The following is a 22,898-nucleotide window of genomic DNA, read 5'->3' on the forward strand; positions in this document are numbered from 1 at the left end:
CCCGAATCCATTCAAAAAAATACGCCATGAAAAGACTGAAATTGTTGTATAAACTTCTTAACAATTGGGGGTCGAAGACAACTCAGATTATAGTGAAATGTTTAACAAAGTCATAGAATCTCTTAAACCAATTGAAAACGACATAAAAAATCCCGGTGTTCTTGTAGACCTTTTCGCCTCAAAATTACCAGTTACAACTAATCTAATAGCAACACAAGCTATAGAGCAATTTATTTTATGTTTTCCCAAGCAATATAGACAACACCTGAGGGAAACAAGAATAGGAAAATTTCAATTGGTGTATCCTACAACATACAACTATTACGAAGAAGCAAATGAATATGGAGAACTCTCATTCCATTTCACACTTTCAGTTCCTGAGGGAGAAGAAAAAGCAATCTATCATGTACAATCTCTTGCAGGATGTGAAGGAAAACCTCACATAATAACTACTGTTGCAATTGACAAACCTGCAAGAGTCGAAGACGATGTTTTGTTCGCGTCCATTGCTGGTTTTGGCATGGGAGAACCAATTCCAATTTCCCATTTCACAGAATACTCAGCACAACATTTTCAAAATGTAGAATTCGTGTTCTACGACCATCAAAAGTTCCTGCTAACAAAACCAAAGAAACAATTTGTCTCAATATTTGTTGCTGGTCATGTGGCTGACAAAGAGCCATCAGATACTGACTATGAAGAAGAGGAGGAGGAAGAAGAAAACGATAACGATGTCGTTCTTATCGAATAAAAACTTTAATTTTTTACTATATAATTTTTTTAGTTCTCTTCTAGGTTTTCTTATGGGCTAGAGGGCACGAAGTGCCTGGAAGCCCCACCTACCTGACCTATTAAAATAAACATTTTTACAAATTTTTATAAAAAAATATGTGACATATCGTTTTACCACAATTCAAAATAATTAATGTTGATAAATGTATTTAATATGTAATATTAAACATATTTTGCGAGAGAAGTGAGTTGTGGTAACTTTCGTGGATATCCATCGTTCATTTTATGGTAAAAATTCTCAATTTGTGGGAAAAGTTCTCAATTTTGTGGTAATTTTTATGTACCACAACTCAATTTGTGGTCACTTCATCTTACCACGTGGTAAGTTTTTATAAAACTCTTTATTTACCATTGATTTCTGATTTAATATCAATATCTTGAATAATCAAGCATATCTATCGCTTTAAATTTTATTCTCTAATTCCAAAAAAAAATTCAAAAATCAAAAAATGAAAAAAATATTTAGAATTTTTTCCGTCAAAAATAAAAAATGTTCCCTGAGTGGTTTCCATGGAAAGTTACCACTGGGTCCCACAGGGATTGGCCTAAGTATTTCTTAATAGAATGTGAAATAAAGTAAAATTAACTATATTCAAAATAGAAAAAAATCCAAAAAAATTTTGAAAAAAAGAATTTCATGATAAAAAGCATAAATTTTGCATCAGAAAATTAAATTCAGGTATTTTTTTGAAATAGAAAGAGTCCTAAAATTAGTTAAAATCATTTTTTATTCAAAAGAAACGCTATTTTTAAGGAATTGAAAAGAATTTTATTTAATAATATTTTATTTATAGAATTTGCATATATCATATGCATAGACATATTGAATTGTAAACATGAGAACACTAATTACATTAACTTGTCGTTCAAATTATTGCATCGAGAAAAAAGTGCTATAAATTTACTCAATTAGTTTACAAACGTAAATATTTGGCATAAACTTTACGTTTGTAAACTAATTTGGTAAACTCGTAGTTCAAATTATTGGGGAACAGGACAAATTTGCCACACGGCACTTTTTTTAAAAAAAAAATTAATGGAGCGGAGCGATAGTCTGCTGCAGGAGCCCCAAGGCTCCCAATCATTACGAAAGGGAGCCTCAGGGCTCCTGAGAATCCATCAGCAGAGGCCTTTTCATTTGGCCTCTGCTGATCAAAGATTCGGCGAAGCCATTCTTCGTCTCAGGAGCCCCAAGGCTCCCAATCATTACGAAAGGGAGCCTCAGGGCTCCTGAGAAACCTCTTTGAGAAGGTTTTCTTAAAGAAAACCTTCTCAAAGATGATTGTCAGCATTCACTCAAAATCTACCAAGAGTTTCAAAGTTTCAAATCTATCTGAAATGAAGCTTTGAATCTCTTGTATATCTAATTGTAGAGGTACCTTTTCAAAATGTCTTCGATTGATTAAATTTAATCAGTAAAAGTCATTTTGAAACGGTACATCTCTATAATTGCTATTGAGCATTCACTCTTGGAACCTTGGAGCTCTTGTGTAGTGCATGAAAACTCCAAGATTCTAGCATAAAACATATATCATAGACATAATTTCTTCAAATATAATTTAAGGTTATTTTTTAAAAAATGAGAAAAGCGTAATTTAAGGTTATTGAAAAGTGACACTTGGCAAATTTGTCCCGCACTCAAATTATTGCATCGAGAAAAAAAGTGCTATAAATTTACTCAATTAGTTTACAAACGTAAATATTTGGCATAAACTTTACGTTTGTAAACCAATTTGATTAAATTTAGTAAATTTTAGTTCGAATGCAAGTTTTCTCGGTAAATCATTTTTTAGACCTCAAATGAGATGTATGATCATATGAGTCACATATGATTTAATCCGAATATGTGTGAGAATTGAGTTTAAAACGAAGTTTATTTTTTGGACTATATTTCGCCATTTTAAAATGTGTAATAATGATATAACTCGCATGAAATTGAAAAATATTGACTGGATGTGTAATGGTTTTATAATTGCAATGTTGATTTGATCGAATTTAAATGAATATATAACGCGATGAAATTTCGAATTGCTCAAATGTCTGTAATTCATATATGGTGCACATATTAATATTACATTTCGTTGATATTTACCACATAAACCTTTAAATATTAAGTCATTTTAAAGTTATATGCGATTTAGTTCCAAAATGCACATTTAGAAAAAGACGATAACGATTAAATTACAAAATCGATAACGACCCATCATAAAATTGAATGAAAAGTTAAATTATCCTGCAAAAAAATAATAACGCATTTTTTTCCTCAAATAATAAATTCTCTCATATTGTATATTACATTTTTAAAATATTGGTGCAAAAATGGAACGATACGTAAACTCCTTTTCCTTTGTAAAGTCGTCTATTCAAATTTTTGATAGAGATTCACTTAATATTGAGGTAGAAAAACGATAAGGAGACTTCACTTATGAAAATGGGTTTAAAAAAATGACATTTTTTATAATTCACGACTAGAGAAATTTAGAATTGCGTTTAAATGAGTTTTAATAAGAAAGAGATTAATTTAAGGGTGGCGGAAAGTGAAGTGAATGACCAAAAATAAAATGTTATTATCTCGTCATATTTTTGATATCTTTTGATAAAAATTATATGGATACAAAACTCATTTGTAGTAGTATATGTGTGCCATAATTTCATTATCATATATGAGAGCTTTTGGTTTTCCCTCCTATGATAAATATGTGAATTATGCGTTTGATAGGGGTAAAAAACTTTAAATATCTCATGATTGGAGCTTTAAACACAAAATTTACTCAATAGAAAATATAGATAACAATAGCTTATATATATTTAAATATAAAGAAAGACTCCTTATCTTATATTGAAAGACTAGATACAAATCTAATTAAACTCTGAATGGGAGCAACTTGTAACGAAAAGTATCGGAAGTAATTGGTATTTATATGTTATTTATTCTCATACATTGATTTTGTGCAAATTTGATAAGTAGTTCCAGATCTCATCACTTATTGCATCTTGGACGAATTTAATAGATACGTATTTTGCTCAATAGAAAAGATAGATTTATGTACCTATATTGCATACTTTAAGTATTTTTGATATTAATTCAATAACCAGAGACGAGATACAGTTGAAAATTCATTTTTTTCATTCCTTATTTCTCTACCAGATAAAGACCTCAGACTCTACAAACTTTGTAGTAAAGACTTGTTTATATATACTATTTAGTTATGCTACAATAACAAAAGAATTTCAAATATTTATTTAGTTATTTTCACTTTATGTTATTCGGTCACATCACTTTCCGCCACCCTTAAGAGTGTAATCAAGCCAAAATAAAAAGCAAAGCGCATTAATTTACATTCATAGGATTTAAGCTTCGAATTAACCAAATTTACAAATGTAAAACATACCCTAAATCTTTACATTTGTAAGCTCAGGTGGTAAAATTGGAACTATTTTTTTCTCAAAGCAATATTTCGAACTTCAAGTTTAATGGATGAGTTTTCAAATGTAAATCTTTATAAAAGGGTTATTGTTTTTGAATTCTTTTCATTATGCATTATATATTTCCAGAAAAACAGGTAAATACTCAGAATACTATTTCATTGCCAGAAGAAGAAAATAAGAACATTTATATTCGAAAAGTTCAATTGCCAAGAAACATCACCAACATACATTTATCAGTTTTGTTCTTCTAATGCTTTGTTAATATTTAAAGAAGGATTCTAAGATAATTAAAATAACTATAATAAAACACATTTTAATATACAATAAAAAAATAACAAAAATAAAATTAAGCAACTTCAGTCATATCAGGAGAAATAACTGTTTCTTTCTGTTGTAAATAGAAAGTCAAATACAAATCAACCAAGTTCTCAAACAATGCCAAAAGTCTCTCTGTTTTATCTGATGGTAAAGGCTTCTGCAATCCTCTTATCATTATGTCCAAAGAGTACTGATAGAAATCAAGCAAACCACGGTATTCGCAAACCAAGTTATCAACAGATTTATTTGCTTTAAATGCATCATCAACAGTGAAAACTTTCTTTGTGATTGTGTATTTAATCCAAGGCTCGAAAGTATTGTTTGTCTGGTCCTTCATTTTCTCGAACCACTTCGAGAACTTCGTCCAATGCCTTGTTATGTCTTTTCTTGGCATCTCTGTGATTTGATCTTTCGTATTATTTGTGAATGGCGTTTCAATCGAATAGAAATGAATTGAAAGATCATCCATGGCTGAAAGCAGTGAATCAATAGAGATAGATCCACCGCCAAGTAAAGTAGCAACTCTGTACATGTCAAAGACATCATCGAAAGGTCCTGTGAATCCAAGACTTTGGACCATTCCGACGAAAGCTTCGAAATCAACAGAATTCGAATTCGCTTTGAATTTCTTGGAGTTGAACATCAATTTCACGGCATTTCTCCTCTTCCTTCTTTCTCCTCTATAATATTTCATCAATATAGTGATGAAAGCCGCGTAATCGATGTAATCAGATATCGCCAATTTCTGTGCATCAGCCATTATTCCTGCGAGTGCTGGAGAGAAAACTCCGACAACTCTTTCCAACAATTCCTTGCATTTTGCGTAAGGAACATTGAGAATTGCAGGTGCATCTTGAGGAACATTAGGAAGACCAACCAATGCGTATCTTATTTCATTGAAAAATGTCATTTCATCAACGGTATAACTCTCCAAAAGGAATTTAACAAATAATTTCGCTTCAGGAGAATTTGATTTCGAAGCAATTCGATAAACACGAGCAGCTCTTTGCAAACTTGCGAAGATTGTATCGCCATCCTTACAGAAATATTCGATCATGAACTCAGGGAATCTCTGAGGCTTTTGTCCAAGTCTCTCGCGCCATTTATCTGACGTGTATTTCGCTTGGAATAATTGCCTGATCGTTGAGAAAACATTTATGTTACTTCTCGAATCTCCTTGTTCGCTATTGTGAGTTCTGATGTACTGTATGAATCTGGGGTCTTGTGATGTCATTGGGCGAACACTTAGATTGCCATCTCCGCCAATCATTGACAAGTTTAATGTGTCAAATTGTTCTGTGATGTGGATTAACTCGTCTGCACGTTTTTCGATGGCTCTAATCATCAATGAGTAATCGCATGATAACAACAATGAGTCTAGTTCTTCATTGATCTGTTGCTCGTTTGGATTTGGACTGATTGGATTATTCGCTCTTGCAAATACTTCTGCAATTGCATCAAAAGCTCTGGAAAGCTTCTGGTTGACACGTATATAAGGGTTAGGGTCAACATTTGTCCTGACTTTGCGTTTTTGACGCTGCGGAGTATGTTCATCTGGAGATATCGTTCCACTTGGGGTTTGCGGGACCTCTGCTGGCTTGACAAGCTCTTCTTCTTCGATCTGCTCATCTGGCATACCGGATTCTATGTTCTGGAGGTTTAATTTCGTTTGAAGTCTGTATTTCGTCGAAATTGCATCGGCCAAATCTCTTCTGAGCTGTGTATTGGCTTGTTCGAGTAATGCCTTTTGATCTTCGACTTCTTTAACTTGTTTTTGAAGCTTTGTTAACTGTACTTTTAATTTTGAAATTTCAGATTCTTTGTTTTGCATTTTTCTCTCAAGGGATTCATGCTTTTGCTTGAGTTCTTCAAGTGTCATGTATACAGAGTCACTCTGGAACTCAATGAAAACTCTGTGCAAGGCTTTAACGTGTTCTTCTAATTGAGCCTTTTGTTCTAAGAATCTTTTCATGGAAGAGTCGTATTCTTCTTTATTGGCTTCCATCTCTTGCTTGATCTCTGCAATTTGGCGTGCACAATCTTCTCTTGCATCGTTTACACGTTCTGTAGATGTATCTATAACTTTTGTTAAGTTTTCTTCGATGTTTTTATTATGTTCTTCGAGATCTCTGATCTTTTCACGGCATTTTTGACCATCATCTTGAAGCAAAGTGAAAATTGCGGCGTATGAATTTCTTGCTTTTTCGACAATTTCGCATCTTTCAATACATTCTGCACGTAATTGGTCTGATAATTGATCTAACAACATATCTGTGACACTCTGCAATTGGTTAGCTCTATCAACTTCATTTCCGCCGGCAATTAATCGTACTTGTTCATCGTAATTCTGAATAACTGCTAAAGCTTCGTCTCTTGTTGCATAATGATCGTTAACATTTGGTTGGGAATGAGCCCAAGTCGAATTTGATAATCTTACTGCGAAAGTTCCATCGTCTTGCTTAGTTCTTTCCATTCCTGCATCGATTAAATAACTTTGCGGTCTTGGAGGTATGACTGGTTTAATTACTTTTAGCTGTTCTGTCTCGAAAGGAAAAGGTTTTGTTTCAATTAATGTTTTTTGTTGAGTTTTTGTAACTGTCCCATGCTCTGGAGCTTCCCTACCATTTAACGAGGGCATAAAATACAGATCAAGGGATGTTCTATTAGGATTCGACATATTCTCAGCAAAAAATTTTTTGTTCGTTATTTAGGAAGATATCATAATTTTTTGATCTGATAATATTAAATGATCCTTTGGAATACACATATTTTAATTCTTCTTGTTTGCGATCAAAATATGATGAAATTTATGAGTGATGCCTAACACATGGTAAAGATGAATAATTTTCATGATCTAAAATGTAGAGAATCGAGTTTATTGATATGTTGGGTTCACCATAAGAAATTTCAAGTGTATTTATAAAATGAAATATCTTCATTTTCAATCCTACTTTTAATTGCATTAATTAAACAATTCTTGTTGCCAGCATTGGAATTCCAGATGATATTATCATCATATGAATTCAAATCAGTTTGATGCAGAATGAAGAGCAGTAATTCCATGCTCATATATTGAAATAGCTTCTGTATCATGCAAAATAATGGATTGTTAATGTCATATTACTATAATCCAGTTCCTGATTACAATTTCATACTTCTTTAGATATTTAATTTTATTATTGATCAGTTATTGATTTCCTGTGAAATCCTTTTGTATTCATTGGATGATAATATGTTCTCTATATACTAGTTGACGTTATGTGTACAGTGATATCAAATTTTATCATATTAAACTCTTCGAATGATAAAAGAAAAGAGCTAAAAGTTTCCTATAAAATAAGTCCACAAAACATCGTCACTTTTTATTTTGAATGTTTTTTGGTTTTAATACAAAAGTCATTGGTCCAAAAGAAAATAAAATTATTCCTGATGATTTTCCTGGATTTACTGATGGAATTTGCTCAAATGGAAATCAAATTGCTTTATATTCAGCAGATAAAAAATCAATTTTCTTAATTAATATAGATAAATTAGATTGGAATAGACTTAAGCTTGCTGCTTCAGAAAATCAAAAAGTTCAGTTTAGAAATATTCTTTGGATAGAAGAAAATACAAAATTACTTGCGATTCTCAAGAACATGATCATTATTTACAGCATAGAATCAGGAGAAGCAATTGCTAAAAATGGTATTGAAAGTGAAAATAACTCATATATTGATGCCGTAGTTCATGAGGGATTAATTTACGTTTTACACAGCCAAAAAACAATCAGAATTTATGATACTAATCTTGAAAAAGTTCAAGATGTTGAAATTGATTACGAGCCATCGGCAATTTGTAATTTTGGCAATATTTTCGTAATTGGATGCCAAAATGGAAAAGTTTTGATTTTCGAGAAAGGCGAAACTTTTGAAAAGACCAATGAATTCCGTGCTACAGCTTCTCCAATTGAAAATATTCAAATGACCGAAGATAAATTATTTATTTCTTCAAAAAGCGATAATGTTTTATGGAACAATAAATTTGTTCCACAATTTAGCGTCAAGTCCATCTCCCAGATAATCTATACTGATCCAACACTCAAATTTGGCCTCTCTTTAACACAAGGAAAATTATATTTCCATAAAATTGCAAAAGGTAACAAATCAGAGACTTCAGCCGTACTTCCTTTGAACTGCGACGGTCTGATCGAGAAACCTTATTTCCAATGGCTTGATGAGAACACTCTTCGCGCATTTGTCGTGACACCAATGAAATTATTTGTTATAATGTTTGAGAAACCAGCAGACAAAAACTAATAGATTCGAATAAATTGTTAATATTAGAATTTATAAAAATTATTTTCAATTTTTACACAATCCCCACCGATTGTTATTGTAATATACTGTTATATAGTTTTAAAGCGAAATCATTCTTATTAGAATGATCTTACGCTAATTATTTCTTAGAATTTCTTGCTAATAAAAAATTCGTAAAATTACAAAAGACCATTTATAAGTAACAACAAAACAATTGATTTTTAAGCTCTATTTAGCGTTATTTTCGTGAAGTGGTGGATGATGTCAATTGGTGTGCTCGTTGAATGCTTTCAGTTAGCTGATCGTATCTCTTCTTCGTTTGAGGATATGCTTTGATTTTAGCTTCACATCTTTGAACTTCAGCTTTTAATATTTCATTTTCATCTTGAAGTTTTTCGAGTTCTTCTTGATGTTTAGCAACTTTTGCAAGTAATGCATCGTATCTCTTTTTATCTGCAGATGATTCTTTCTTGAAATCTTCTTTTCTTTTTTCAGCTGAAGTTTTAAGCCGATACTGTTCATTAAACTCTCTGATAGATTGATCCATCATTGCTTTAATATCTTGTCCAGACTCTTCTTCATCACCTAATGATAATTCTGTCTCTGTTGATTTACTCATTTCTCTAAATTTTCAACGAATCCCCCAATTTATTTAGATTCCAGACCCTATATTTTTTATAAACAAGAATTCCAAAATGATGAGCTAAAGAAATGGATAAATAGAATCGTTCCCCGCTTTTTGCAACCTTAGAATCGTTCAAGAAATTTTAATGATGGAGTTTTTTTTTGACAATACTATTCAAAAAATAAGGAGTGGGGGACAAACTCGCCCATTGTCACTTTTTCATTAACCTTAAACTTGTAATTTTCATTATTTTTAATTAACCTTATTTCTTTCCCAATTCCTGATTTATTTTATTCACTTACTATTAAAAGTGTTGTAAACAGAAATTCATCAAAAGTGACACCTCAGAAAAGCTAAAATATTGAATTTTTGGAACTTTTGATAGAGCACGTTTTTAAATATTAATTAAAGTAAATGTATATTTTGTAAAGATTCTTTTTAATAAAAAAATAAAATTTTGAAGAAGAACACAAAATCTTCTGAAAAATAATATCACATAAACTCATATTATTTTCTAATATATAACTATTTTATATAAAAATCAAATTCAATGATCTTAAAAGCGAAGGATAAACCTCAAAATTTACGAATATAATGAGTGGGAATATAATGCTTATCTATCATAAAACCATATGAAATATCAATTTTTGCTTTACGCCTAATTTTTGACGACAATTAGCAAAAAATGTTAAATGTTAACACTCAGTCCATTTGAATATGAAAAATAAAATTGATATTTCATATGGTTTTATGATAGATAAGAATTATATTCCCACTCATTATATTCGTAAATTTTGAGGTTTATCCTTCGCTTTTAAGATCATTGAATTTGATTTTTATATAAAATAGTTATATATTAGAAAATAATATGAGTTTATGTGATATTATTTTTCAGAAGATTTCATTCTATATGCCTATGAAAAGTACTCTCAAAACTAACTTTTCCTAATTATAATTAAATCTAGAATATTGTATTATGCTTAGTATTATTTCATTTTTCTCATTCAATTTAGAATTTACAAATGTCAAAAAATTGAGAGCTGTCACTTTTGATGAATTTCTGTTTATTACAAAAGTCACATTTTAATAAAATATAATAATTTATTTATAGCATTTTTTACTATACTGTAATAAAAAATTAATTATAATAAATTAAATGTTTATTAAATCAAATGTTTTCTTTGCAATAATATTTTTAATGTTGAGTAAACAATGTTGGGATCAAGTGTATCATTTTTCAGACCTTTCTGAACAGCTTCAAGCATACTGATGCATTCGACTTTTTTAAATTGTGTCATTTCTTCGAAATCTCTTGTGACTTTTTGATAACTTTAACACTTCTCTCTGAATCCAGACCTTGAATTTGCAACTTAATCAGGAATGAAGGAACAACACTGGAATATAACTCGATGACAAGTTCATCGAGTCGAAGATTTAGTTGTACACCAACTTGTATGTGCCGGATACCATTGTGTCAAATTTTCTGAAATTAACTTTAAAAGTACTAAGTAAGATCATGAGATATAGCAATATATGTTTAAACCAACTTATATTTTGGTTGTACACCACTTGTATGTGCCGGATACCATTGTGTCAAATTTTTTCTGAAATTAACTTTAAAAGTACTAAGTAAGATCATGAGATATAGCAATATATGTTTAAACCAACTTATATTTTGGTTGTACACCACTTGTATGTGCCGGATACCATTGTGTCAAATTTTTTCTGAAATTAACTTTAAAAGTACTAAGTAAGATCATGATATAGCAATATATGTTTAACAACTTATATTTTGGTTGTACACCACTTGTATATACCATTGCCTGAAATAACTGTACAAGTAAGATCATTTTTTTGCATAATTAATAATATGGTCTTTTGATTTATTATTTATAAGCAAATCAGATTTACCCAAAAACTCCACTCCATAAGCGTTCATTTGCTAAATTAAAAAGTGACAATGGGCTAGTCTGTCCCTTTCTCAAAAATAAGAGATTTACATAGTCGATTGTTTTATTTTCAGACGTTGGGAATGTTCGATTAAAATCTGATGTATTCGTTCTAAACTGCAAAATTATTAGATGGAGGAAACAATTTGGTCAGATGTTTCTTTTTGAAATTTTTTGTGATGTCAATTGAAATTTTTGTTGAAATCAAAATTCATAAAACATCATGGGATTATTGTTCTCTGATACATTCAAGCACTGGTTTTCTAATAGGGAAACAAGAATACTAATGTTGGGCCTCGACGCAGCGGGAAAAACTACTGTTTTATACAGATTAAAACTAAATGAAAATGTTATGACAATCCCAACAATTGGATTTAATGTTGAGACAATTGAGTTCAAGAACTTTAATATGAACATCTGGGATGTTGGAGGCCAAGATAGGATCAGAGCATTATGGAGACATTATTACAATAATTCACAAGGACTTATTTTTGTTGTTGATTCAAACGACTACAGAAGACTAGATGAAGCATGTGAAGCATTGCACAAGTTATTGGAAGAAGATGAGATGAGGGATGCGATTTTACTTGTGTATGCTAATAAACAAGACTTGCCTAATGCAGTAAAGCCGCAAGAACTATGAATGAAACTTAAATTGAATACTATCACAAATAGACCATGGAAAGTTCAAGATTGCTGTGCCACAACAGGTGACGGTCTATATGAAGGCCTTGATTGGCTTGGCGAGCAAATCAATGAACATTTCTAAATCAAAAAAATTAGACTAAAAAGTTAAATAATTTTTTCTTTAACTATAATTATATTTGTAGTTGGGATCAATAGAAAGGTTTTATCTCTAATGCATATATGATAGGATTTTGTATTCTCTTGGGGTTCCAAAACTGTACATGCGTTTAAAATTAAATACGTGTAAACATTGCAATTGTTTTCAATTTTTGATAAAATTCGGAAATATAAATGTTGAAATGCCGAATTCAATATTTAAATATTTAAAACAGTGTACAATTCAACACAGATTTTTATTCCGTATTTTTTTTGGCAAACCCAAATTTTAGCTAAAAGTGACAGGAAAAAAAACGTTTAGTATTAAAAAAAAGACCGATGAGAGCTTCGTTCGAAATATAGAGGGAACTGAGAATGCGCAACCATTCTCAGGGAATATTGGATGCTATTCCCGTTCCCTCTGTATGGAAAATTGAGGTTTTCAAAGGGAGTTAAAATAATATCAAATTTATACTAATTTACTTCAAAATACAAAAGTATTTGACAGCTAAAATTAGTTACTTTAGCAAGCCTATCAATACCCTTTTACGATTATTGCTACTTTTTCGAAATAAAAGTAAAAACAAATTTATACTAATTTACTTCAAAATACAAAAGTATTTGACAGCTAAAATTAGTTACTTTAGCAAGCCTATCAATACCCTTTTACGATTATTGCTACTTTTTCGAAATAAAATAAATTTATTATCAAAAACCTTTTTTTCTTAGTAAAAATAAAAATGTTATTTTATATCAAGTTTTTATTCATAAATTTTTATAATGTTGTATAAATTTGAAGGTGGAAATCTGTAATAATTTTATCTTGAAAAGACTTGGCATTCTCAACAATGAATTGAGGGGTATTGCATCCAAATTCTGTAATTTGCGTGAGAATACTAAGCTTGATTTCCATTGGGATACTTAATTTCGAAAAATACTGGGTCATTCGTTTTTGAACCTTTGCTGCCTTGACAACTTTATCAAGTAGGTCATCTAAACCCAATTGAAGCGTATTTAAGTTTGCTGATGAGTTAACTATTAACGATTTAATTTTATCAGTGAGCATTATACATTTTTCTGTATCCAGTCTGATTGTAGACTTTTTTGGCTTTTTTTCAGATGGCAACGGATTTGGAATTTTGTCTCTGAGCCTTATATCTTGAGAAATTCTGTAATAAAATGAAGGAACGATAAAATCGATTAATTTCATCACAAATCGATCAAATCTCATGAAAATTGTTCCGCCAAAGTAGTAATATTTAATTTTTTTGTTAATCGATTCTGAAATGTTATTTGTGAGAGCTAAATTTTCATCTCTTTCAGCGGCTGTCCATCTTTCTTGGTTTGATATCCATTGATTTTGTATGTATTTTGAAAATTCTGGGAATTTTTCGGCTATTTCCAGAATTTTTTTGAACGTTGGTTCAATCCATTCTTTCTTGCCATTTCTGCCGTATGCAAGATAGTTCATTTTTGTATCTAATATCAATTTGTCTGAACTCTCAAATGCATAATCTTTCAAATTTTTTCTGAACGCCCTCATTACATGAACTGCACACCAATGAAGGATAACTTCTGGAAAAGAGTTGATAATCGCATTTTCGATTTCTTGTGCACAATCTGACATAAAATATTTTGGTTTTACTTTTGCCCAGTTAAAAAATGCCTTGAGACAGAATGCAATATTTTCTGAAGTGTTTGGATAAACGACAAATTGAAAAATTGGGAATGCATGTGTATTTGGAAATTTGGCTGATATCATGTAAAACAACATTTTAAATTCAAGTAATGAATGGGTTGCATCAATAAAATGCTCTTTCACAATTTTGATTATGTCCAGAAATTTGAAAGAAGCATAATAAAAGATTAATTTCTTTGGTTTGTTGTAATTATCGACATCGAAATAAATTAAATCTTTTGGTGACTCTTGTTCTTTGATACCCTTAAATAATTGAGTTGACTTGAATTGATTATCATCGTACTTTTGAATACCTTTGATCTTTTTATTTCCTTTTTCCTGAATTGTTTTCATTTGATCTGAAGATGCATTCAAAAAAGATGGCCTGTTAAGTGGATCATCCAGATCAAGTTTTTTGTCGCATTCAATTTGAGCCATTTTCGGATCACCCCCCTGTTTTATAAAATTAATAAGTACCCGACGATAGCATTGTGATAATGTGTGGTATTTCTTTGTCTCATCTTTGATTTGATTGTGATTATGTGTTCCATTATATTCTGTTAGGATATATTCTTCATCATCCTTTAGAAATGAGATACATGCTTCACATTTATCTGCACTGCACCTGAATTTTAATTTTGTTCCCCCTAAATTTGGATTTTTTTTTAATTGATATGGACAACCTGCATGGCATTCGTTATCAATGACAGCTTTCATAGCATCTATATAAGATAGCCTTTCTTTAAGTTCGCATGGTGCATCGATATGCATCAAAAAAATGAAATGAAATTTCAATATCAAAAAAAGCACAAAATTTGAAAAAATTCACAAATCTCGGTTTCTGAAAGAAAATGGCCTCTTAAACTTTGTGCATATATTCATCTATAAGACACATTGTATCCATATATTATTTAGCCAACACAACTTATCTGGTATCGAGAAAATTCAAAAAAAGCACAAAATTTGAAAATTGCTCGGTTCAACATTCAAAATAAATTTCATTAATTTTTACGTACATATTAAGGTACTTATCTTCTACATATATAATCTTCATTAGATATATACATGATAAATAAAATTCATAAAACATTAAAAATCAAAAAATTAGATGAACCTTGGCAATTAAACTTTATTAAATAATAGTTGTTTATAAATTATATTATATTATCATTTAATATTATTTTGATAATGAAGATTTTATTTTGCAATAATATAAACAAAATTTTTTACCTTATGAACTTTTGATGGAAATATGCAAATTTAAAATAATAAAGAAAGCCGCGAGCGAATCGAGCGGCTTAGTTCGAAGATTTTGATTCAAATCTTTGCTGATCTGTAATTCGCGGAAGCCGCGAGCGAATCGAGCGGCTTAGTTCGAAGATTTTGATTCAAATCTTTGCTGATCTGTAATTCGCGGAAGCCGCGAGCGAATCGAGCGGCTTAGTTCGAAGATTTTGATTCAAATCTTTGCTGATCTGTAATTCGCGGAAGCCGCGAGCGAATCGAGCGGCTTAGTTCGAAGATTTTGATTCAAATCTTTGCTGATCTGTAATTCGCGGAAGCCGCGAGCGAATCGAGCGGCTTAGTTCGAAGATTTTGATTCAAATCTTTGCTGATCTGTAATTCGCGGAAGCCGCGAGCGAATCGAGCGGCTTAGGTCTAAGATTTTGATTCAAATCTTTGCTTATATTCCTTAAATTCTTTATGAAACTCGCAACAGTTCCATAAAAAATTTTAAATTCTAAACTGTCGAAATTACCGATCGGTCATCACACCCTTCACGGGTGTGTCACTTTTAGCTAAAATTACCCCTACTCTTCAGTATGATCCATTCAATTTTTGTTAACCCCATAATTATCTTTGCCAGGTTGCTAAATGCTTATTTCATTCTTGCAATTAGCAACATCAACTGAATATGAAACTCCAACTATGGGGTGGAGTTCGTGGAATACTTATCGTGTTCATATCAGCGAAGAATTAATTAAAAAGCAAGCTACAGCTATGGCAGAAAAGGGGTTAAAAGAGAAAGGCTATAAGTATATAAATATCGATGATGGATATTTCGGAGGTCGTAATGAAACGACAGGTCAGCTTTTAATTAACCCTGAGAGATTTCCAAATGGTTTAGAACCGGTAGTCACTCATATCCACAACTTAGGTTTCAAGGCTGGCATATATTCAGACGGCGGAAGAAATACTTGTGGTAACTATTATGATGCCGACGTACTTGGAAAGGGAGTTGGACTATACGCTCATGATGATCAAGATGCAGATCTCTTTTTCAACACTCTTCAATTTGATTTCATCAAATTGGATTATTGTGGTGGCGATCCAAATCAGAACTCTGAGAGATTAAACCTTGATGAACAAACAAGATACACATCTATTCGTAAGGCTCTTAATAAAATTACTCGTAGTATCAGAGTTAACGTCTGCAGATGGGCATATCCAGGTTCTTGGGTTACAAAGCTTGCCACATCATGGAGAATCAGTTCAGATATCGAAAATAACTTCGATGCCATCAAAAGACTTATCAACGTCAACATGTTTTACTCGGCATACGCTGTTGAAGGCCATTACAATGATATGGATATGTTAGAAGTTGGCAGAGGCATGAGCGATGATGAAGACAAGACACACTTTGGTATGTGGTGCATTATGTCCTCACCTTTGCTTATTGGCTGCGATATGACAACAATTAAAGACAGTACACTCGAATTACTCAAGAATGAAGAGCTTATTGCACTCAACCAAGATCCACTTGCTCTCCAAGCTCAATTAGTTGAAACTCAGAGCAATACTTTTATTTTTGTTAAAGATATACTTGAATATCATAGTACAACACGTGCATTTGCTGTTTATAATCCAAGTGATAGCGAACAAACCGTTAACATCAACTTCGAATCACTTGGACTCTCAGGAAACATCAAAGTTAGAGATGTTTATGCAAAAAGTGACGTCGGAACTTATCCATCATCTCAACCATTTTCTGTTAAAGTGAACAAGCATGGCACAAGAATTTTCACCATCTCCGGCGAAACGAGACTTGAACAAGTTAGATATGAAGCAGAAAACTCATGGATTGAAAGAGGATCCGCAATCACATCTGCTCAAGTCGCAAGAGTTGACAGTGACAGCTTATGCTCATTAGGACATAAGGTTACATACATCGGCGGCAATGAGAATGATAACTATATTGAATGGAGAGACGTTTACAGCCAAAATGGCGGAAAATATAACATGAAGATTGCTTTCTTATCAGGAGAAGACAGGATTTTGAGAGTCATTGTTAACGGAAAGACTAATGTCTTGAAACTAAACGCAGGAAGTTGGACTGCTGTCGGTACAAAGACTATTGAAATCGAACTCCAGAAAGGATCTAATGTAATTCGTATGGATAACCCTATTTCATTCGCACCTGATATTGATTACTTTGAAATAACACCAGTATAAAATTTAAATAAAATAATAAAATTTAAGTATATCTATAATATAAGCTTAGTTTTTGAAACTCCACCACATATATCCAGGCTGAAGTTATAATTGGATTGTATACATTGGCAAATTTTATATGGAAATTTCGATTAAATTTTCATATTAGAAAGAAAAGAGATAAATCTTATGTCAAACATTTTACAAATTCAATGGATGGGAAAATACTGGGTTAAAAGGAAAAATTTTCGCCAATAACATAAACTTTGCGAATATATGTAGGAAGTAGTTAATCACAGAAAACATAGAATCTCCTGATTTATCTGTTGAAATTCTTAATACTTTCTAAGTGTTTAACTGTATTTTGCTAAATCTGAATCTCGACTTGAGCATTTAATGAAATTTAGAAATTGAAATGATAAATACATTCTAACGATATCGTATTTTTAAAGTATAATATCTCAAAAATATAAGTTAATTTTGCAAATATAAAAATTTGATGATTTTTGAAGGTATATTACTTGTTTTAGATACACCATTAAATGGATGATTTAAATTCATTAGGCTTTGAATGGAGTTTATAGTTTCTTATGCTCAATTTGTAAATATTTAACATTTTTTCAAACTAGCTCAATAATATTGAGGAACCAATAACAAGTGAATTTGGAGTTTATCGAAGATTTTCAAAATATCCGTTTTTAATAAAATAATAAAATTGATGGAAATGAATTCAATGTATTCTGCAATTGTTTCCTCAAATTAAAGTAAATTTGGAGTTCATTCAATTTTGATAGTATTTAAGTAATATATTCAAAAAATATTTAATGTAAAAAATATTAGATATAAAATTTAATATAAGCTACTTTACTAATCAATTGTTTTATTTCTATAAACTTTCTGAAGAAACCAATAAAAAAATAATATCGATTAAAAAATGTTTATTTATTGAATAGATATAGAAATATCAGCTTTATTTATCACTACAGTTGTCTTCTCAAATGTTAAAATGAAAATTTCCCATTCAATTTGACATCTCAAAAAATTCAAGTTATCTTTAGAACTAAAGTGTACAATGAACAATATTTTTATAAAATTATTTGATAATTGAATACAAGAAAATATACAGTTATTTTTTCTGTGGCTCATTAAGGAATTATATTTTAATTTTAATAGATATCTCGCGTCAAATCTGATTTAAATCGATTTTGCACGTAAAACTTTGAAAAATCAATTTTGAATCTTCATGAGTGCAAAAGTTGGTAATGATTCAGCAGTTGAGGACGAAGGATACTCTGTATTTCTTCAAGAAACAAAAGCAAAATTGATTCTATTTGACCCAAACTTAACGAAACTGGAGATATACAATAAAGCTGCGGATTTATGGCATAAACAGCCAACAAAAGCTAAAATGGAATACAGACGAAAATCTCGACTCCGATTGCCTCGTAAAAAGAAAAGCGATGGATCAGATAGTGAACTTGGTTTCGATAATGAAGCAAAACCAAAAAGAATATCTGCATATTCAGTTTTTGTGAATGAAAAACAACAGGAACTAAAACTCACAAATCCGGATCTTACTCTCATTGAAAGATCAAAATTAATTAAAGAAATTTGGAACTCAATGAGTAAAATGGAAAGAAGTCATTATGAAAATAGAGCTAAGTGCTTTAATAGGAATTTAGACAAATACTCAAGCGATGATTAAAATGTATAAAATTTAAAAATAATAATTTAATTAGTTTATAAATTCTGATTATTGCCATTGCAATTCATTAAACAATTCCGAGGTGTTCTCATACTACAAGTAAAATATGTTGAAAGACCATATAAAAATAAAATTTGATATAAGTCTTAATTTTCTTCAAAATGAAAAATCTGTGCATACTTTCCTGAGATTTGTATGCATTGTTTCAAATTAATATCTATTTCAACTTGAAAATAATGGGATATCTAAATACAAGGTTAATCGCTAATAGATATTTGATATTATTGAATATTTGTTATATATACATGATAGCGGTTTTGTTACTATGCAATAAAATGATGAAACAGCTTTGTTATTTATTAGTCTCGATTTGAATTCAATTTTAAGCTCTAAGCAATGAAAGTTGCAATAGTAAATGCAAAGCTGTGATTAGTCAAATATATTATGATACAAAATTTTAAGACATATTTAAAAATAAAAAAAATGAGTTGTAATTCGCAAATAATTTCATTTAATATCAAATAATATTATCAGAATAACAATATGGATTAATATCCATGTTAAAATATCTACTAAATATTCGAAGAAATAATATTCCTTAAAATGATGCGACTAATAAGAGAAGTCGTGATTGCCTGTAGAAAATATGAAAAATCCTTCTTAATAATCTTAAATTTGTGGATAATTTTGATTTCTATCGATTGAGACTTTTTTTTCAATGAGCTTCAATAAGATTGTATGAAGGGTGATTGCACATATAGTTGAGATGTATTTCTGACAACCTTTTGTTTTGATACTGGAGTGATTGAATGGACTTTGGTGCGGTATGACGAGAAAAGTGATATAAAGTGAATGTAAACTCACCAACTTCAGAATTTGAGAGAGTATTTCCAACAGTATTCCATGCTCTCTGTTCTGCTTGTTCTATCTGTGACAATGTGGTTTGATCGGTCTCTTCGGTGGTATTGCATCTGAAATTTCTCCAAAGGTTGCATTCGTTGCGAAGTTTTTCGATGACTGTATCATATATTGGCATCAATGTTACGTGTAAATCAACAAAATCTAATTCAGCTTGGCTAAGATCACTTTCTGCTTCTTCATCTGGGTGTAGATCTCTGAGGTGCTTCGATAAATTGAAGATTTCTTTTTGATATTTAATAGCATCATGCCAATATGACGAATTTTTCTTTACTTCATACATCACTCGTTTGAAAGGTTTGTTAAGTGAATCTATGTCCATCATTTTGAGGAATTCCTTATCGAAATCTTTCAAAAGCAATGCCAAGTCATCCAGTGTTTTCTCCATTTTGAATCAATGACACTTTTGATCGCTCTATTGAAAATTTTCTGTACAATTATATTGGTTGTTGTTATTATCGAGTCCAATATGTTTTGATTTTTTTGTAAATATTTGAATTTATCATCGGTAATAAAGTGGCATTTATAAATTTTGTTTAAATAATTGATATTGTGTTGAATATGGAATATTCATTTGAATATATTAACAAAAATTTGTATCAAAATTTTTGTAAATTAAATTGAAAACATTAGTTACTTGGATATATTGCTTTAAATAAGAATATCAATAACATGTAAAAATTGAATTTATTCCCCATTAAAGCTCCACTTTTCCTCTCAATTTTGAGAGTATATTCAATTTTTAAAGGACTTTGCGGGTCTCAATATTGCTATTCTAAGAGCCATAGAGTAAACTGTCTATAGAAACATCTATCCACTATGGCTTGCGCGTATAGAAAATATAGTATTATTGGATGAAAGAAATTTCAAAATCTTAGAGCCATTTAAAAAACGGTATGACTAATTTTCATTAATAAGAATTCGATATAGTTGATATTTCTGGTTGCTAAACAAGAATTCTGAGAAATAAATTAAAAAAAAACTACCTATAGCAGTATCATTAATCCTTCAGATCTATCGCTACATTCAGATGATAACAGCACAAAGAAAATGTTGTCAGATGTGAAATATACCTACATTTTTCCCCTTATTTGTGGGCTTCTTCCTCATAATTTGATAAAAATATTGAATTTGATCATGAATAAATATTTTTTAGTTTGTATGAGTAGATTTAAAGCAAAATACAAATCATATAGGCAAGCAGTTAATCAAGTTAATATAATCTGATAGTAATGAAGTTCTTTGTATTACGGACTGACATGAATATCCGTTGCATATAGTGCTACCTGATCTTTATTACATTTGCATGTTTCTTCTTCTTTTGTATTATGATGTCAATATCCAAATAAGTATTTATTATTTTTTTCTTTTTTAGTTTTTTATCCACTTTAATTGACTTCAGGAAGGCCTCTACTTCATCTTTTCCATGAAAATGTGCAATAAAAAGAATTGACCAACCGTGTCTTGTTAAAGCATGAACATCTTCATGATATTTGATTAGAAGTTTGACATTATCAATTTGGCCTTCTCTGACTGCAACATGAAGGGGGGTTTCAAAATCACTATTTTTTGCCTCAATTTTTGCACCATGCCAAATGAGGAGTTGTGCTATTTCATTACTCGAATTTTTTACTGCAAAATGAAGAGGAGTCCATCCAGTAACATCAGGTGAGTTGACATCTGCCCCATGCGATAAAAGAAATTCGGTGACCTCTTTTTTCCCATTTTCTGCTGCAAACTGAAGAGGAGTCTTTTCATTATTTACAATTGAGTTGACATTTGCCCCATGTGATATAAGAATTTCAGCGACCTCTTTTCCCCATATTTTGCTGCATAATGAAGTGGGGTATACCATTCATTACTTAGGGATGCGTTAAACACGCCATTTGACCGGGCGTACATTTTTTTTGTTCGCCCAAAAATTTCGCCATTTGAGAAATTCAAAAATTAAAAATAAAATTTTAATCTTGATTTTTTTATTTTCGTGATTTTTTTGAAACTTACATAAGCGATGAAATACTTTTTTTAAGTAATCGTTTATTATATATAAATATATCTTAATAAAATTAATTCCTTAAGGTAGAGCGTGTTCAAATTGAAAATCTCATACAATATTTTCTTAATGGCGTATTTTTCTGAGGTCGCCCACATAAAGGCGAATTCAAAATTGAGAACTCCAAGGCGTACGGCGAGTATTCAAAATGTACGCCACTTACAAAATATTGAATGTGGATTATCAATTTTTTGGCGTGTTCAATTTCAAATTTTGATATTTATGTTTATTTTATTCAGTATAATGCTAAGAATTAAAATATAAAATTCATAGAATTTTTTCTTTGAAAATATTTTACATTTTTATTAGACCACTCCTAGACTAGTCATCAGGTTATCCTCAGATCATCCTCAGACTACTCCTTATCAGATTACTCATCATCCTCAGACTACTCCTTAGACCCCTCCTCATCAGACTACTCCTCAGATCTTCCTCATAAGACTCCTCCTCAGATCTTCCTCCTGAGACTACTCTTCAGACTACTCCTTAGAGTCCTCCTCATCAGACTAGTCCTGAGACTAGTCCTCAGACTACTCCTCAAACTCCTCAGACTACTCCTCAAACTCCTCAAATTATCCTCAAACTCCTCAGACTACTCCTCAAACTCCTCAGATTATCCTCAAACTCCTCAGATTATCCTCAAACTCCTCAGACTACTCCTCAAACTCCTCAGATTATCCTCAAACTCCTCAGACTACTCCTCAAACTCCTCAAATTATCCTCAGACAACTCCTGAAACTACTCCTCAGACAACTCCTCAGATTATCCTCAAACTCCTCAGACTACTCCTCAAACTCCTCAGATTATCCTCAAACTCCTCCTCAGATTATCCTCAAACTCCTCAGACTACTCCTCAAACTCCTCAGACTACTCCTCAAACTCCTCAGACTACTCCTCAAACTCCTCAAATTATCCTCA

At 31.0% G+C, this 22,898-nt stretch overlaps 10 protein-coding genes across 10 annotated transcripts, besides 8 other annotated features; 5 read left to right on the forward strand and 5 right to left on the reverse strand.

Annotated features, from left to right (window-relative positions):
* Window positions 1-97: 97 nt before the first annotated feature.
* On the forward strand, window positions 98-751 carry TVAGG3_0547350 (attachment subunit-related family; the record flags this gene model as incomplete). Its single annotated transcript, XM_051238063.1, has 1 exon — window positions 98-751. One exon carries the CDS (start codon window positions 98-100, stop codon window positions 749-751), a length of 654 nt encoding a protein of 217 aa, XP_051095887.1.
* A 99-nt stretch (window positions 752-850) lies between these two features.
* Window positions 851-1,779: a mobile genetic element.
* Window positions 1,780-2,994: a mobile genetic element.
* Window positions 2,995-3,313: 319 nt separating this feature from the next.
* Window positions 3,314-4,087: a mobile genetic element.
* A 480-nt stretch (window positions 4,088-4,567) lies between these two features.
* TVAGG3_0547390 (uncharacterized protein) lies at window positions 4,568-7,322 on the reverse strand (the record flags this gene model as incomplete). Its single annotated transcript, XM_001315858.1, has 1 exon — window positions 4,568-7,177. The coding sequence occupies one exon, from the start codon at window positions 7,175-7,177 to the stop codon at window positions 4,568-4,570; it is 2,610 nt and encodes an 869-aa protein (XP_001315893.1).
* Window positions 7,323-7,910: 588 nt separating this feature from the next.
* On the forward strand, window positions 7,911-8,837 carry TVAGG3_0547400 (WD40 repeat-like family; the record flags this gene model as incomplete). Its single annotated transcript, XM_001315857.1, has 1 exon — window positions 7,911-8,837. One exon carries the CDS (start codon window positions 7,911-7,913, stop codon window positions 8,835-8,837), a length of 927 nt encoding a protein of 308 aa, XP_001315892.1.
* Window positions 8,838-9,007: 170 nt separating this feature from the next.
* On the reverse strand, window positions 9,008-9,466 carry TVAGG3_0547410 (uncharacterized protein; the record flags this gene model as incomplete). Its single annotated transcript, XM_001315856.1, has 1 exon — window positions 9,076-9,456. The coding sequence occupies one exon, from the start codon at window positions 9,454-9,456 to the stop codon at window positions 9,076-9,078; it is 381 nt and encodes a 126-aa protein (XP_001315891.1).
* A 182-nt stretch (window positions 9,467-9,648) lies between these two features.
* Window positions 9,649-9,774: a mobile genetic element.
* Window positions 9,774-9,811: a mobile genetic element.
* Window positions 9,812-10,495: 684 nt separating this feature from the next.
* Window positions 10,496-10,532: a mobile genetic element.
* Window position 10,533: 1 nt separating this feature from the next.
* Window positions 10,534-11,445: a mobile genetic element.
* Window positions 11,446-11,634: 189 nt separating this feature from the next.
* On the forward strand, window positions 11,635-12,054 carry TVAGG3_0547460 (GTP binding; the record flags this gene model as incomplete). Its single annotated transcript, XM_001315855.1, has 1 exon — window positions 11,635-12,054. The coding sequence occupies one exon, from the start codon at window positions 11,635-11,637 to the stop codon at window positions 12,052-12,054; it is 420 nt and encodes a 139-aa protein (XP_001315890.1).
* Window positions 12,055-12,469: 415 nt separating this feature from the next.
* Window positions 12,470-15,689: a mobile genetic element.
* On the reverse strand, window positions 12,970-14,643 carry TVAGG3_0547480 (MULE transposase domain-containing protein; the record flags this gene model as incomplete). The annotated part of the gene is made up of 1 exon (XM_001315854.2): window positions 12,970-14,643. The coding sequence occupies one exon, from the start codon at window positions 14,641-14,643 to the stop codon at window positions 12,970-12,972; it is 1,674 nt and encodes a 557-aa protein (XP_001315889.2).
* A 58-nt stretch (window positions 15,690-15,747) lies between the features above and the next one.
* On the forward strand, window positions 15,748-17,325 carry TVAGG3_0547490 (alpha-galactosidase family; the record flags this gene model as incomplete). The annotated part of the gene is made up of 1 exon (XM_001315853.1): window positions 15,748-17,325. The coding sequence occupies one exon, from the start codon at window positions 15,748-15,750 to the stop codon at window positions 17,323-17,325; it is 1,578 nt and encodes a 525-aa protein (XP_001315888.1).
* Window positions 17,326-18,457: 1,132 nt separating this feature from the next.
* Window positions 18,458-19,209, forward strand: TVAGG3_0547500 (HMG-box family; the record flags this gene model as incomplete). Its single annotated transcript, XM_001315852.1, has 1 exon — window positions 18,548-19,009. The coding sequence occupies one exon, from the start codon at window positions 18,548-18,550 to the stop codon at window positions 19,007-19,009; it is 462 nt and encodes a 153-aa protein (XP_001315887.1).
* A 263-nt stretch (window positions 19,210-19,472) lies between these two features.
* On the reverse strand, window positions 19,473-20,321 carry TVAGG3_0547510 (uncharacterized protein; the record flags this gene model as incomplete). The annotated part of the gene is made up of 1 exon (XM_001315851.1): window positions 19,725-20,315. One exon carries the CDS (start codon window positions 20,313-20,315, stop codon window positions 19,725-19,727), a length of 591 nt encoding a protein of 196 aa, XP_001315886.1.
* Window positions 20,322-20,785: 464 nt separating this feature from the next.
* Window positions 20,786-21,863, reverse strand: TVAGG3_0547520 (spectrin binding; the record flags this gene model as incomplete). Its single annotated transcript, XM_001315850.1, has 1 exon — window positions 21,210-21,782. The coding sequence occupies one exon, from the start codon at window positions 21,780-21,782 to the stop codon at window positions 21,210-21,212; it is 573 nt and encodes a 190-aa protein (XP_001315885.1).
* Between the last annotated feature and the right edge of the window lie 1,035 nt (window positions 21,864-22,898).

The sequence above is a fragment of the Trichomonas vaginalis genome, chromosome II, assembly GCF_026262505.1.
Source record: "Trichomonas vaginalis G3 chromosome II, whole genome shotgun sequence".
Taxonomy (NCBI): Eukaryota; Parabasalia; order Trichomonadida; family Trichomonadidae; genus Trichomonas; species Trichomonas vaginalis.